The sequence below is a fragment of the Stenella coeruleoalba genome (genome assembly GCF_951394435.1).
Source record: "Stenella coeruleoalba genome assembly, chromosome: 11".
NCBI classification, from domain to species: Eukaryota; Metazoa; Chordata; class Mammalia; order Artiodactyla; family Delphinidae; genus Stenella; species Stenella coeruleoalba.
In genome coordinates, this window is record NC_137157.1 from 76,179,944 (window position 1) to 76,196,030 (window position 16,087).

At 36.6% G+C, this 16,087-nt stretch overlaps 1 protein-coding gene across 6 annotated transcripts in view; it reads left to right on the plus strand.

Annotated features, from left to right (window-relative positions):
* Positions 1-16,087, plus strand: part of AMN1 (antagonist of mitotic exit network 1 homolog) — a 65,643-nt gene that overhangs the window by 40,826 nt on the left and 8,730 nt on the right. For all 6 annotated transcript variants that reach the window (XM_079938402.1, XM_079938399.1, XM_079938397.1 and 3 more), the window contains 4 exons: positions 1,767-1,911; positions 4,084-4,301; positions 4,990-5,046; positions 10,167-10,278. In XM_079938402.1, the coding sequence (XP_079794528.1) occupies positions 1,767-1,911; positions 4,084-4,301; positions 4,990-5,046; positions 10,167-10,278 (532 nt within the window). The remainder of the gene's footprint in view (positions 1-1,766; positions 1,912-4,083; positions 4,302-4,989; positions 5,047-10,166; positions 10,279-16,087) is intronic.

Genomic DNA, 16,087 nt, shown 5'->3' on the forward strand with positions numbered 1-16,087 from the left:
AGAGACTTAAAAAATAGTAATACCTGGTGCTGGCAATAGTGTGGGGAGCAATCACTTTTATCCCCTGCTGTGAGAGTGTAAATTGATTTAAAAAAACCTTTTAGGAGGACAGTTTGGCATTCTATCAAAAGTCCTAAAAATTTGCTTACCATTGACTCAAACATTTCACTTCTGTTATTTTTTTCCAGCTTTATTGAGATATAAGTGACATATAACCTTGTGTAAGTTTAAGGTGTACAACACACGTGATGACTTGATACACTTATATATTATGAAATGGTTACCACGGTAGGTTAACATCTCCATCACCTCACATAATTACCATTTACTGGTGTTAATCTCAAGAAAATAATAATTTAAAAAGCACACAAGAATGCTCACCATAACATTTTCGTAATAATAAAATAGCTAACAGTTATATATAGCATATATTATAAGCAAGGCACCTTTATTTCTCACAAATATCCTCCTCTTAATGAGGATAGTGAGGCACAAAAAGAAAGCAGAGCTTGATCACAATCACAGGGTTGGAACTCAGGCAGCCTGCCTCCAGGGTACATGCTCTTATACACTGTACTATATTGCCTCTTAAAATCAGTCTGAATGTTCAGCTTAAGTGTTTGCCAGTGTAGGAGGCATTTAATAAGTTACGGTGCATGCATAAAATGAAATAGTATGCAACCACAATTAATTATTTTTATTAAAAGTGCCCATTTATAAATATATGTGATCTGATCCCATTTTTCTTCAAGTATTTTTTTAAAAACTCAAAAAGCATCAAAACTAATATTATGTTTGTCACTGGGTGTTGATATTATGGGTAATTTTAGCTATAACTAGTTAAACGCATGGCCTTTGGAATCAGGAAGACCTGGCTTCCAATCCTAGCTCTCTCTGCTCCTTTTTTAGCTGTGTACTTTGTGTTGCTACTTAAGCTCTGGGTGACTCAATTTTCTCATTTATAAAATAGCAATGACCAATCTCTTAGGGTGGTGTGTGTGTGTGTATGTGTGTGTGTGTGTGTATGTGTATGTGAGAGAGAGAGAGAGAATATTAAATGACATATTTTATGTAACACTTAGTACCCTTCCCGGTAAGTGCTCAATAAATAGAAATAGTTATTTGTATCATTTCTGTAATTTTTCTGTGCTGTCTGAATGTTTTATAATAACAGTACATTACTTTCATGTTCAGAAAAGTGTAAGCCATCTCTATTTTCATAAAAATAAAGCAAAAGAGAAGGAAAATACCCCCAGAAAAAGAGCTCAGAATGCTTTGAAATTGATCTGCTATTTGTTGCCCTCAAGTAAACATTCAGTAATACTGGGTTTGTTTGTACTAGCTCCCAAAAATAAAAATGAAGGAGGTAAATATTCTAGATAAGCATTTGGTATATAAGTGCCTAAAGACTCGTACTTGCTGAGCAAAGAGACACAGAGTTAGAATCTCTAATAGTAGGAACCACTGGAAGAGGATAAGCTCCCCCCACCACCTTGGTTCTGCTTGCAGGTCTAGTGGGTCCTTACTCTGTACCAGCTGTCTCTGTGTCCCAGTAAGACTTTGCGGACACTAGAAGCTGCACCTCCAGCTGGAAGTAGGTTGGTTTTTTCCTGCTCTATGTATCTGTCTTCACACAGATATGTTTCTGTATTCTTTGCTGTATTTTCCACCTGCTGTTTTTTTATGACCATCAAAACACTGAATATGGAATAAACATTTATATTTATAGGAAATATTAATTTCTCAAAAACATGTATTTATTATAGATTTTACATCCTGAAGTCCAAACTCTAGATCTACGAAGCTGTGATATTTCAGATACTGCTCTCCTGCACCTATGTAACTGCAGAAAATTGAAGAAATTAATTTTAAATTCCTCAAAAGAAAACAGAATTTCCATAACTTCAAAAGGTATGTTTATTAACACAATGAATTGGTTGAGTACTATTCATCTGGCATAAGTTTGGAGCAGAGAAGGGGAAAATATGTTAAAAGAGAGTATAAGTATGTCAAAGAAATAGGAACTATATTTATCAATACAATATTCAAACTAAGCTAAAGAATCCAAATTAGAATTCTTGCTTATAATCAGTGCTGAAAGTTGGGAAATACACTAAGTCACTACCTTGAAGTTTAAACATGTTTAAAATAAACATGGATAGATACCTCTGTATTTTAAATATTTTACCTAGTATAGTGAAACAAGAAATGACCAGTTCATACTTTGTTAAGGCTTTCTTGTAATAGTACAACAGAAAGTTAAATCATCATCAGATTAAACTTACTAGGCACTCTCCTATCAGCCTGTTCACTGCATAGTTTTGTAGCCAGAGCATAAGCTGCCCCATTTTGAACAGCACAAAACTAATCATATATTTTCCACTTCTGCTGCCATAAAACTATGTTAGACAATGACTGATTGACTAGGAAAGAACTAATCCTGCTTGCTTAATTCCAGATACCAACTTCAAAGACATTGGCCTGGAAGATGGCAACAATTTATACTATAAGCCAGTCAAATAGCAAAATCACCAAGCTCCCAGTTCCCTGAAAGATATAAAGGTCTAACACACACTCCTAAGTTGTTTTTACAGGACGCATACCCCCACGAGATGAAAACTGCTGACCATCAGCACGTAGACCCCAGACTGGTTGAAACCAGAAGATTGGTGTTGCTTGAAACTTCACCTTGATGCCAGCCAATCTGAAAATTGTGTACAAACTGCTCATGTACCCTGCAGCTCCCTCCCTCACACTGCCTATAAAACCTTTGTCTCCCATCCGGCAACTTGGAGATGGTCTTAGGACAGTAGTCCACCAGTTTCCCAGGTTGCTGGCCTCCTGAATACAGCAAACTTTTCCTTTTCCACCAATACTTGTCTCTGGAGTATTGGCCTTTCGAGCAGCAAGCAGCTGAACTTGGTACCGGCCTCGTCCAGTTACAGTTTTTTTTTGGTTTTTTTGCGGTATGCGGGCCTCTCCAGTTACAGTTTTTTATAGCCAGACAAACTGCATTTTTCAGTGTGACTGTTACATGAATTAATGGATTTTTACCATTTTTTTTCAATAGAGGATTTTTATCTTTTTCTTCAGTATAAGAAAGAAAGAGTTATTTGGCTACCTAGGTTTCTGAAAAATCTTGTGGGTAGTTGGCTCTATTTTACAATCAGCTTGGTTAGCAAGTTAGGATATTCATAATACTGCAAAGAAGCATAAGTTTTAAAATGTTTACACAAATATTGATTCACTAAAAAGAACTTTCATGCTGGACACTAATGAATAAAATAAGAGTTCTTTCTTAAGATATGGAAAACAATAAAAATGACCTACACACGAATTTACCATCTTCCCTTTTGTGTATTTTGCCCATGAAAGTGTCTTTTAACAGTGCTATAATGTTTGTCCATGACTAAAGGGCCCAGGATTCCTGAAGTACGTTTCTATTTATGTGGCACATTATCACGTACCTGTCACCAAAGTGCTTTTACATCAGTTGAATTGGACTTAAGGGCTTCTGTTTTCTTGACCGTTGATAAAATGTAAGATTGGTCCAGGCTAACAAAGAAGGTGCATGTTGGTAGCAAAGGGCAGAATCAAAGAGGGAAGAGAGAACACAGAGATACAGGTATGATTCCTAAGGATAAGCATGAAAACTATTACTTAAGACATTTGGGCCATTTAACTTTTGATTTCTTTTCAGAGTCCACGAGAAAATTAACTTTATTTAAAACTTTTAACAAAAAGGAGAATCATCTACTATTTAATTACCTATTTTTGTTCTGAATGACTTTTGGCTATTTCCTAAAAGCAAGTCTAATCATAAACAAAAAAGTCTTGTCATTAATTGCAGATATTCTGAAGAATATACCACAGATTATGTAGAGAATTCTTGAAACATTCCAAAAGAGTTTTAAATAATGACAACATCACTGGAAATAAAGTATATCCCCACATGCATACTTTGAAAAAGGCTAACGTGCAATTGGATGTATCAGTACTGGTGATTGATGAAATGAAAATCAGTTATATTTCTCATATATAAACATATATAGCTCATTGATACAGAATTATGTTTTCCCTCAGGAATAAAAGCTGTGGCTTCATCTTGTTCTTACCTGCACGAAGCTTGTTTGAAAAGATGCTGCAATCTCACTGATGAAGGAGTCCTTGCTCTTGCACTCAATTGCCGGCTGCTAAAGATCATTGATTTAGGTGGCTGCTTAGGTATTACTGATGTGTCCTTGCAGGCATTAGGAGAAAACTGCCCATTTTTGCAGTGTGTTGATTTTTCAGCTACTCAGGTAAATGAAATACAGACTTGAAAGGTAGAGACTGTATGTATTTGCCCAGAGTATTTCCATAACTCATCAGAACATAATTAATTCTTTTTGTTGTTTGCTAAAAATTTTTTTTATTTATTTGTTTATTTATGTATTTATTTATTTCTGGTTATGTTGGGTCTTCGTTGCTGCGAGCGGGCTTTCTCTAGTTGCGGAGAGTGGGGGCTACTCTTCGTTGCAGTGCACGGGCTTCTCATTGCGGTGGCTGCTCTTGTTGTGGAGCATGGGCTCTAAGGTGTGTGGGCTTCACTAGTTGTGGTGTGTGGGCTTCAGTAGTTGTGGCTCGCGGGCTCTAGAGTGCAGGCTCAGTAGTTGTGGCGCACGGGCTTAGTTGCTCCACAACATGTGGGATCTTCCCGGACCAGGGCTTGAACCCGTGTCCCCTGCATTGGCAGGCGGATTCTTAACCACCGCACCACCAGGGAAGTCCACTAAAATTGTTGGCTTCATGCTTTGATAGTTAAATAATTACAGTATAATTTGGCACCCCCCCCCAATTATTTTCAGTAAGGGTGGAAGGTATGTGTGGCTAAGACACCTTTGCCAAACGGGAGGAAATAAAACTATATCTAAATAATTAATCATTTTTATAAACGTTTGCTTCCATCATCTCCATTTACGTGCTATGTTCCTCTTTTCCTTTGCTCAGGTATCTGACAGTGGTGTGGTTGCGCTTGTTAGTGGACCTTGTGCCAAGAAATTAGAGGTAATTTTAAAATATCTGTAAAGATGATGATTATCTGAATTCACATTATCCTCAGAAATTCTTTTTTAAACCTAGAAGACAACCAGTGCCTTATTCTCAATTAGATATTAAAATGGACTTTTTTTTTTTTTTTTTGCCTCCACCTCTTTATTCCCAGAGTGAAGAAAAACTGGTTAAAGTTAGGAGATAAAGTATACTTTATAGTAAATCCCATTTTACTTCCAATAAAAGTTCTTATTCTCCAGAAATTTTAGCTTCTAATACATTTAAAGATAGTCTTATTATGGATGAAAATACTGAAAATTTATCAATGTAAAATGACATTCTTTAGAATTTTCATGTCTGGCTGATATTTTTACCAGGACTACTTATTCTCTTGCCAGTGTTTTTTTCTTGACATCATATTTTTTCTCTTGCCATCATCTTTTTCTGAATCCATGAAGGGATACAGACTATACCACTGTGGCATAAAAATTATTTTGATCTGAAGATGTCTGAGAAACAACAAGGGTTAAAAAAAAAAAAAGAGACTTTGTCTTAAACCCCACCTTCCCCCATCTGCCTAAAAGCAGACCATTCCAAAAGAATTCAACTGCCTCAAACCCCCTTTAAGGTAGGCTTCCCATACATGGGGAAGTCAGATGACAAATTGCATTAAATAAACATTGTCATAAGATTATCGTTAGGTCCCATCTATTCTCCTAAAGGTCATTTTGTCTTCCCTAAAAAGTCACTTGTTTTTCTGAGTGTCCTTTCTCCTCCTCCCCTTCCCCTATTAAGATGGTATATAAACTCTAAATTCTAGCCATTTCTTTGAGCCACTTTCTTTGTGATCTTGTGAATAAACTTCATCTTTTCTCTTGCTAATCTTACTGTCAGTTTAATTCGAAGGCTTCCAAAGACAAACATAAGAGGATAGAGAAAAGGTTTCTCCTCTCCAGAAGCCACATTGTGCAGCTGTTTAAAAAGATCTTAAATTAGTGTTCAGCCTTTGTATCCAATGACTGATGTGATACCTGTAACCTATTTCTAAATATGAAGAAGACTTTTGTCCCAAGATTTTGTTTTTTTCCTTTTTCAGTTTACAATGTTTTATTTTGTTTTTACTCATAATTAATATAGCTGTGCTTTTCAACAATAAATCACAGCAAATCCTTTTTGGAAGTAAGCTGGCTATAAATGAACTATAAAAGTTAGTAATCACTATTATAATAGAATGGTGGTGCCATGTTTTTGCCAAAATATTTCTGCTTGATTTAATGCTCAAATAGTTTTTTTGGTGATATTTATATATTTGCATTCTGCTTGTATTTATGTATGTATGTGTATGTGTGTGTATAAAATAGCATATATATTTTTACAAATCTTTTAATTAAGAAATTCCTTTCTTTAAAATATGAAGTTCCAAATTCCAAATTGCATTCTAACTGTAGGGACAATAACTGCCATAATTTTTACTGTTTAAATACTAACATTTGTTGAGCACTTACTACATTCTAGCCTCCATGCTACTGCCTTATATTCATCAGGTTATTCAATTTTTACATTATCCTATAATCACCATCATTTTTTTTTAACATCTTTATTGGAGTATAGTTGCTTTATAGTGGTGTGTTGTTAGTCACCATCATTTTTAACAAAGTTCTCAAACAGTTAACCTAGTTTATCACTTCCTAATAAAACCACCAGGAAATTAGTTGTTATGCAGTGGTAGGAAATATACCTACATATTTACTTCAGCTTTATAAAATTAGGAGCACCAACCTAAGCAGACTTAGGAAAAAATCCAGTAACCAATGTGTTGGTCATTGTAGTGTCATTGAATTTTTCACTTTTTCAGTTTTCCAAAGCTTATTTCTGTTAAGTGCCAAAACATTTTAATGGAAATCTTTCTGAAATTTGTTAGAACTTAATTCCTTCCTTAAAGGAATATATTTTAACCTTTGGCTCATAGCATCTTTCTGACCACAATTTCTGACTGAAACTGAAATACAGATGTCTTCATCTTTTTAACTGATTCTTCTCTTTTGGGTAACATGTATGCCTGCTATTTATTAGATACCTTGTTTTAATCTGTTGCTTTTAATTTGTTCAATTCTGGAAAATTAAATTACCAATGTTGCTAAATAGTTTATAATTTGAAAATAAATTTGATTAAAAGTCTAAGGACCTCTCCTAAAGATTGACATTTAGTACAAACGTATGCTACAGCGTTTGTTGAATGTCAGGATTGCCTCTGAAATCTCTGTTGATCTGAGTTCTCAGCGAGCATGGACCATTTTGTTCATCACTTTGTTGTCATTTTATCCCCAGGTTTGACTGCAGTTCCAGACATATGGTAGCACCTAATAAATGTTATCATATTCTTAACTTCATATTACAGTCATTTTATAGTTTTCTGTAGTCTTCATGATTAAAAGTTTAATTTGCTGTATAAAATTATTCATTTATTAAACAAATATTTATTGAGTATCTGCTGTGTTCTAGGCACTGGCATATCAGAGAACAAAATCTGTCCATGTTATGTATCACTTTCCTTTAATCATTTTTCTAATGTTGGTAATTCAGATTATTTACAGCTTTTAGCTACTGGAAATATTCATATGTTGGGACATATCACTTTTTTCTTCCATTGCTATAATGAACTCTCCATAATGAAACAAGTGGATCAATAGGTATGAATCCTTTTTTTAATGGTCCCAAATTCAGATTGCTGAATTGTTTCCCATAAAGGTTATGTTGTGAATTCACAGTTTTTGCTAGGACCCCAATTTGCCAGAGTTGAATATTTTCTTTTTTTTAATGCCTCAATATATTTTAAATGAAACCTGACTTGAACACTGTTCCTTCCATCTCTTGTTCTCAGTTGTATTTCATTGTCTGTAGCCTTTGCCAATTCATATCATAGGATGCCTTTGCCAATGTATAATATACAATGCTTTCTGCCTCAGTTTTTATGAGTTTTCAATATATTCAAGTTTCCTTTATTTCTAAGATGTGATTAATTATAATATGTACACCAACATAGTATTTCTTTTCTCCTGAAAAGCTGATATTACCATAAGTATACATATCAATTACCACATGAATCTTATTTCCAGAATTGTTAAGTTTTTTTAATGTGGGCAAATATACATAAAAATTGCTATTTTAGCCATTTTTAATGTACAGTTCAGTAGAATTAAGTACATTCACATCATTGTGCAGCCATCACCATTAACTATCTCCAGAACTTTTTCATCATCCCAAATTGAAACTCTACCCTTTAAACAATAACTCCCCATTATCTTCTCCCCCAGCCTCTGGCAACCTCTGTTCTGTCTTCTGTCTTTATGAATTTGCCCATTATAATCACATTTTTTTTTTAACCCATTCATCCATTGATATGTTTCCACCTTTTGGCCATTGTGAATACTGCTGCTATGAACATAGGTGTACAGATATCTGTTTGGGTCCCTGCTTTCAATTCTTTTGGGTATATCCCTAGAAGTGAAATAGCTAGATCATATGCTAATTCTATGTATAATTGTTTGAGAAACTGCCATACTGTTTCCATAGCAACTGTATCCTTTTACATTCTCACCAGCAATGCAAAAGGGTTCTGAATTAGAACATTAAACAAAAGATAGATAATGTTTCAAATATATGAAAAAGTATAGAAAGTAATATAACAGACCTGTGGACCAACCCCTTGAATTTTAACATTTTCTGCATTTGTTCCAGTTCTTTTTTAAAAAATTATTATATGTTACATCTAAAGCTCCCTCCCCTTATTTATTCCCCCTTTCTTCCTTCAGAGGTAACCACTCTTCTGTGCATCTTTCCTTCCATAGTTGGATGCTTCATCTCTCTCTCTATGCATATGTGTGTGTATGTGTATATATATCCATAAATAAGATATTGTATTGTTTTATATGTTTTTAAATAGTACATAATAGTTTCATAGTGTGTGTGTTGTTTTACAGTTTGCTTTTTTATTCAAATTATGTTTTAAAATTTTTTCAAGCTTTATTGAGGTTTAATTTACATACAATAAAACTCACCTATTTTAAGTGTACAGTGTGATGAATTTTGGTAATTGTTATACAGCCTTGTAACCACGACCACATAGAATATTACAGCCTTGTAACCACGACCATATAGAATATTTCCATCACCCTAAGAGGTTATCTCCCATCCCTTTGCAGTCAGTGCCCTGCTGTGGCCCTCTCCCAAGCAACCACTGATTTTGTCAGTATAGTTTTGCCTTTTCTATACTTTTATATGAATGGAATCATGCAGTAAATTGTCTTTTGGTTTTTTACTTTTTTCTTTTACTTCTTTCACTTGGCATAATGTTCTTGAGATTCACCCATGTTGTTGCACGTGTTAATATTTCATTCCTTTTCTTTTCTGAGTAGTATTCCATAGTCTGGAATATGACACAGTTTGTTCATACATTCACCATTTGATGGACATCCAGGTTGTTCCAATTTTGGACTATTATAAATACTACTATGGACATTTGCATACAAGTCTTTGTGTAGACATATGGTTTCATTTTGAGGGGGTAAATACCTAGAATGAAATTGCTGGGTCATATAGTTGAGTACATGTTTAGCTTTATAAGATGCTACCATAGTGTTTTCTAAAGTGTCTGAACTAACATTATGTTTAAGATTTATGTCTATTAATACAAATAGATATTTTTCATTGTAACTGTTTTATCTTATTACAATATATTAATGAACCACCATTTATTTACCCAGTCTCCACTTCTTTACTATTACAGATAATATTGCAATTGGCATATTTATAAGTTGTTTCCTTACGCACATGTACAAGAGTTTCTCTCTATATAGTGGACATCTGCAGTTGGAATTGCTGGGTTCTGGGGCATACTTACTGTCAGTTTTAATAGATACTGCCAAATTGCCTTATAAAGTGGTTGGGCATTTAACTCTTAAAGGTACTATACCTTCCAAATTACTACAGAATTTCACTGGTCCTTTCTATAGAGTTTTTCTTGCAAGTTGATATTTGGGTTTTTTGTTATCAGAGTACAGTATTTCCCAAGCTTTTTCACACTGTTATTATTGTCCTATTTTTTCTTTTGATTATACTTATTTATTTTTAAATAGGAGATTCATATGGGATATTGTGTGAATCTGACTGATGAGGCTGTAGAAGCTGTCCTTACTTGCTGTCCTCAGATATGTATATTACTCTTCCATGGATGCCCCCTGGTAACAGGTTAGTATGAGGCTGCTTGGGTTCAAATCTTGGTTTCACCTTTTAATAACTGTGTGACCTTGAGTAAATTACTTAACCCATTCCATTATTCAGTTTCCTCACATTAAGTGGGTATAATGACACTATCTACCTCATAAACTTGGTCATGATGATTAACTGACAACACTTCATATGGTGCCTAGCACATAGTGAGGGCTCAGTAAATGTTAAGTCATGATGATGATGGTGATGGTGGTGATGGCAAATGCTCAGTAAATGTTAACTGCCTTGAGGAGGAGGATGGTGGCAGTGGTAGCGGTCATGATATTAAACATTATGCTTTATGAAGTCAAGTTTATAATATTACATCTTTCAAATATGCTAAATGACCTACTTTTTTTTTTCCTAATTTTATTTACTTATTTATTTATTTTTGTCTGTGTTGGGTCTTTGTTGATGTGCACGGGCTTTCTTTAGTTGTGGCAAGCGGGGGCTACTCTTGATTGCGGTGTGTGGGCTTCTCATTGTGGTGGCTTCTCTTGTTGTGGAGCACGGGCTCTAGGCGCGCGGGCTTCATTTGTTGTGGCATGCAGGCTCAGTAGTTGTGGCTCGTGGGCTCTAGAGCACAGGCTCAGTATTTGTGGGGCATGGGCATAGTTGCTCCGCGGCATGTGGGATCTTCCTGGACCAGGGCTCAAACCCGTGTCCCCTGCATTGGCAGGCGGCTTCTTAACCACTGCGCCACCAGGGAAGCCCCATAAATGACCTGTTAACTGTAATCTCATCAAGCTGTAGCCATTGAGATTCAGAATCATTTGGCTAATGTGGTACTTCACTAAAGTAGTCACAGCCCTTTTGGCTTGTATAAGAGCCATAATACCCCTTTCACATCACCCCTACAGTGGGTCCCATACCACAATATAACCAGGATCTTATGTGTGAGTCAGTACTTATGCCCAGCCCTTCCAGCTCTTTTTCCTAATTACAGTCTAATAGTTACTATCCTAGAAGTCCTTTTTGTTTGTTTGTTTTTGTTTTTGTTTTGCGGTACGGGCCTCTCACTGCTGTGGCCTCTCCCGTTGTGGAGCACAGGCTCCGGATGCGCAGGCTCAGCGGCCATGGCTCACGGGCCCAGCCACTCTGTGGCATGTGGGATCTTCCCGGACCGGGGCACAAACACGCGTCCCCTGCATTGGCAGGCGGACTGTCAACCACTGCACCACTAGGGAAGCCCTAGAAGTACTTTTGACATCCTCTGGTTTTTCTTGTGTTTGGACTGCCAATCTAAACTAAGCCTGTAATGGGTTGTATTTGGTTATCAGTGACATCTATAATGAAGACTAAATCTTATTTTAGGCAGACATCTCTCAACACTAAAGCCAAAAGTGACGTTAGAAACTGTTACCAGTGGGTACCTCTAGGGAAGGTTGTGGAGAAACAAGACTAGGAAAAAGCTTTCACCATATACCCGTTTGTCCTTTTGAATTTTGTATCATGTGAATGATTTTACCTATTAAAAATTAGTAATCATAATTTTAAGAAAATAATTTAGAACCAGAAAAATTCATGTGACTGAGTACGGGGAATTGGTACATGTGAACACTATTCTGGGGGTTATGAGAAGGCAGGCAGAGGCCATCTGGTCATCAGAGGCCTCTGGTCATCAAACAAGGCAGAAAATTATATTCTAACAAGTAGGCTATTATTGTAAGGTGGAGGAGACCACAGTATGTGAAATGTAATAACAGCAGTTTTGGATAATAGGTCTTTTCAGAATACCAACTAAAAGTATGTAAATCTACTCACTGAGCTATATGTACGTTTAATCAATACATTGAACAAGAGAGTGGTACTCACAAAGTGACTCCATCTTCCTCACACTATATTAATTACAGGTTTAATCTAAAGGGCCTAATATTTCCCAAAGCCAAATGAAAATCTCCGACATGTGCCACTGACTTTTCTTATCATTCTCAGATAGTTAAAAGTCTTGTCATTTCATATCACTGAAACCCTCTCATTTCAGCAATGAAAACGTCTTAGACCCACGTAATACTCCAAACAAGTTCAAATTAAAGCTTTTTGCTCCTCCAGTCAGCTCAAGTTTGCTGTAGGTGGAAGCGCTGCTGTGGGTAAGGGGACGTGGTTACTCTGTTTTACCACCTTGCGCTTCTCTTCTTCCTTTCCCAGCTTGCCCACCATGGTTTCTGACCCCACCAGTGTCAGTACAGGGTGGGACTGCAGTGAGCAGAAGGGAAGGGACGGGAAAGGAAAGTCTAACTTGACTACTACGGCTGTGATCTAGCGGCAGCACTGAGGGCCTGTGGGGAGCTCGTCCTGATCCGTGCTCTCTCAAAAGTGGGGCACTTCTGATCTTCTTCAGGGTCCACTTTCCGCCACTCCTCTCATCACTGCATATATCTTCTACATCTACAGTTCTCTCGATTCAAGCAAATGTGTCTCTTCTGGCTAGTAGCTAGCATTTTCTTCCTCTGCACCCAGGCAGCTGGCGGTACACCTTCAGTCTCTTTCTGTTGAGGTTTCCTAGACCATCCAAGTTGCTTTCATGAGCAAACTACAAGGCAACCCATGCCAGCCCACATCTGTCCACAGGAAACACAATACTTTAGACAGTAAGAGTGCAGGTTATTTCCCAACTTCAGTCCTCTCTTTAGCCACATGGACTCTTACCATAGCCTTTTGCTTTTTAGTTTTCTCAGGTCTGATATTAGTGTAATGTGTCTCCCAAGCTCCAAGGGACAAATCAGATTCTCCGACTGATCTCCTTAGAGCCCCCTCTCACTAGGCTTGAAGGCAAGAGCAAGCACCTGCAACCCTCTTTCGACAACTCAAATCATAACTGTCTTCAAAAAAATCCTTTCTTCAATTTCCAGTTTTCCGTCGCTTCCCACTTTAACACTTTTATATCTTTGAATGGATGAGGCACCACGGATTCCAAAATGAGTTTTCAGCCAAGCATTTGCAAATCATGTACAAGTCTGGTATCTCATTTTGGAATGAGAGAGTAGCTGGTACCTCTAGTCCTGGAACCTTAGCTGAAATAGTTAATGTTTTAATGTTCTGTTATATTTGTCTCAGGATAACTTGGCTACATAACATGTTATAAACTCAGCCTTTGCTAATTTTATCTTGATTATCTTTCTGGTTACAATTTGGAAATAGTTAATTGGCATTTTCCCTCTACTTTTAATAGAAGTGAAGACAAACTATACACACAGTCAACCAGAAAAACTTATCCTTAGGCAAACTGCTTAAAACAATCATCAAAGACCCTATAGGTAATGAAATCTTTAGAAGGTACAACCAAAAACTTAAAATTTGAGTACAACAAGGCCAATAATAAAATGCTTAAAGGTGCCTGTATCAATATAGAAATGACTAACAAATATGAATTTTGAAGTCTGGAAAATATGTTGCAGTCATTAGTCTGATTTTTAAAGCAGAAGGCTTTTGAGATAAATTATATAATTACTGAGATCACTGGAAACCAAAGATGTATTATCAGTTGGTGAATTCAAGAGAAATGCCTACCTGGTATGATTATAGATACTAGGAAAACTTAATCCCACTAAATCTTTCCACATCCACATAATGGCTCAGAATACTGAATTTACCAACTATCTTGCTGCTGAGCAACAGCTACATAACCCGCTCCTCAGCTCAGTCTTCTGGGAATTCCCTTACCTTACTCCCTTTCTGAGTAAGGGGGAAGTTCTGTTGTGAGGGACTCCCCTTCCATGCAAACCTATCAAAGTGCTGCCCAATTAAAGCTCGTTGTGTGCTACTGCCACCTTGTGGTCGTATCTTTTTCCTTGATCTGCCCCACAATCCCTTGATCTCACTAACTACAGTTATATGGTATGGTGTTCTAGAAGACATCAAGGGATAAAGCATAAAACAAAATATGTTTATATGTCCAAATGTTTGGGAAATGCAACATACCACTATAATGAATATTAATTTCTCAAAGGCTCTGAGAAATACTATTGCTAAGAAACTTAAATTTTTTTATCTAAGTGCCAGGGAGTTAGACGTTTTCCTCTACCCTTTTAGGTTCTTCCGGCTGGTCTAAGAATTAAATTGATAGGAGGCAGATTAAGAGGCGAAAATCAAACAAAAGTTTAATAACATGTATACATGGAAGAGACCCAGGAGAACTGAGTAACTCACCAAAATGGCTGAAACCCCCGCCTTAAATAACATTTTCAGCAGCTAAAGAGGATGTTGGGGGTAGAGGTTTGGGACTTCAAAAGGGAGGAAGGCAATTCACATGAAAGATGAAAAAGCAAATGTTTGGTAAACAAATATTTGTTGGGCCATGCAGCGCAGTTTGCGCCATAAAGGTACTCTCATCTCTAGGCCCTGCTGAGTTTCCACCACCACACCTAGCCCATATTTTTGCAGACAACCTCTGGCGATAACTTGATCTATACTTCTTTTAGGCAGTAAGGGGGAAGGTCAAAATTTCTTCTTGAGTCTTTTGGTCCTTGATTGTTATCAGCTTGAAATAATCCTCATGCCAAAGAGACATTTTGGGGTGGCACGTTTTGCTCCCCCACCCAAGCATTTCCCACATATTTTTTAACACAGAATAATTCATGAATTATTATTTTGATCCCTCCTTTCAGAGAAGAGGAAAGTGAGAAACTGAAATGGTATTTGTCCATTGTGACATAGTTTTTAATAACAGTGCTAAGATTAAACAAAAATCTCAAGATAAAGTGAAATGAGCACCAATCCCTAGTCTCCTACCATCTCTCCAAAACACTGAATAACGTAACTTCTGTGGACCTCAACTTTTCCTTACATATAAATGTCAGTCATAAAATTGGGTGATCTGATAATAATATAAGAGTTCACATACAATGGCTTTTACCGATAAAGGTTCTTAAAGAGAAAAAAAGCTGAAGTTTTTCAACTACCCAGATCATCTCTACTCTTCCCGCTTTCCTGTCAGCACCTACCATTGTGTATTTTTGCTACCATCATTGAATGAAAATAAAGTGGGCTAATATATTCACCGTATATATATATATATATATATATATATATATATATAGGTTTATTTGTTTTGTTTTTGTTTTTGCGGTACGCGGGCCTCTCACTGTTGTGGCCTCTCCCGTTGTGGAGCACAGGCTCAGGACGCGCAGGCTCAGCGACCATGGCTCACGAGCCCAGCTGCTCCGCGGCATGTGGGATCTTCCCGGACCAGGGCACGAACCCGTGTCCCCTGCATCGGCAGGCGGACTCTCAACCACTGCACCACCAGGGAAGCCCTCACCTTATATTTATTTGTTAATTTCTCTTTTTTCCAGAGAAGACAAATGCTTTTTTTTTGCCTGATAAATAAATGTTCTTTCTTCTTTCATGACACCTTATATGTTTCCTCTTACGTATTCATGTGATTGCTCACATCTGACTAGATAAGACAATAATGATACATATTCTATAAAAAGAATGTATGTATATCATATGTTTGTGCAATTCTAGTGTTATGTTATCCTCAAAGCAACCTGACCCCCAAATTGGCAGTGTCAACTGTAGTTACTCATCAGATTCCCTGAATTAATAGGTTTATCTTCTCCACTGTAAGTTTTTATAAAATTTCTTAACATTACAATTAGACTGTAAGCAAAACTCCACATTATAAATTAAGTCTTGAAACTGTTAGAAGCACTCTGATTTTATTTCTGCAGAAGAGACCAAAAACCTAAGCTGCTATTTAAAATACTGTAGATCACAGACATTATGGAAACAGAAAATAATTTTTAAATGTATTAAATTATTTTAATTTAAATTATGTCTGCAA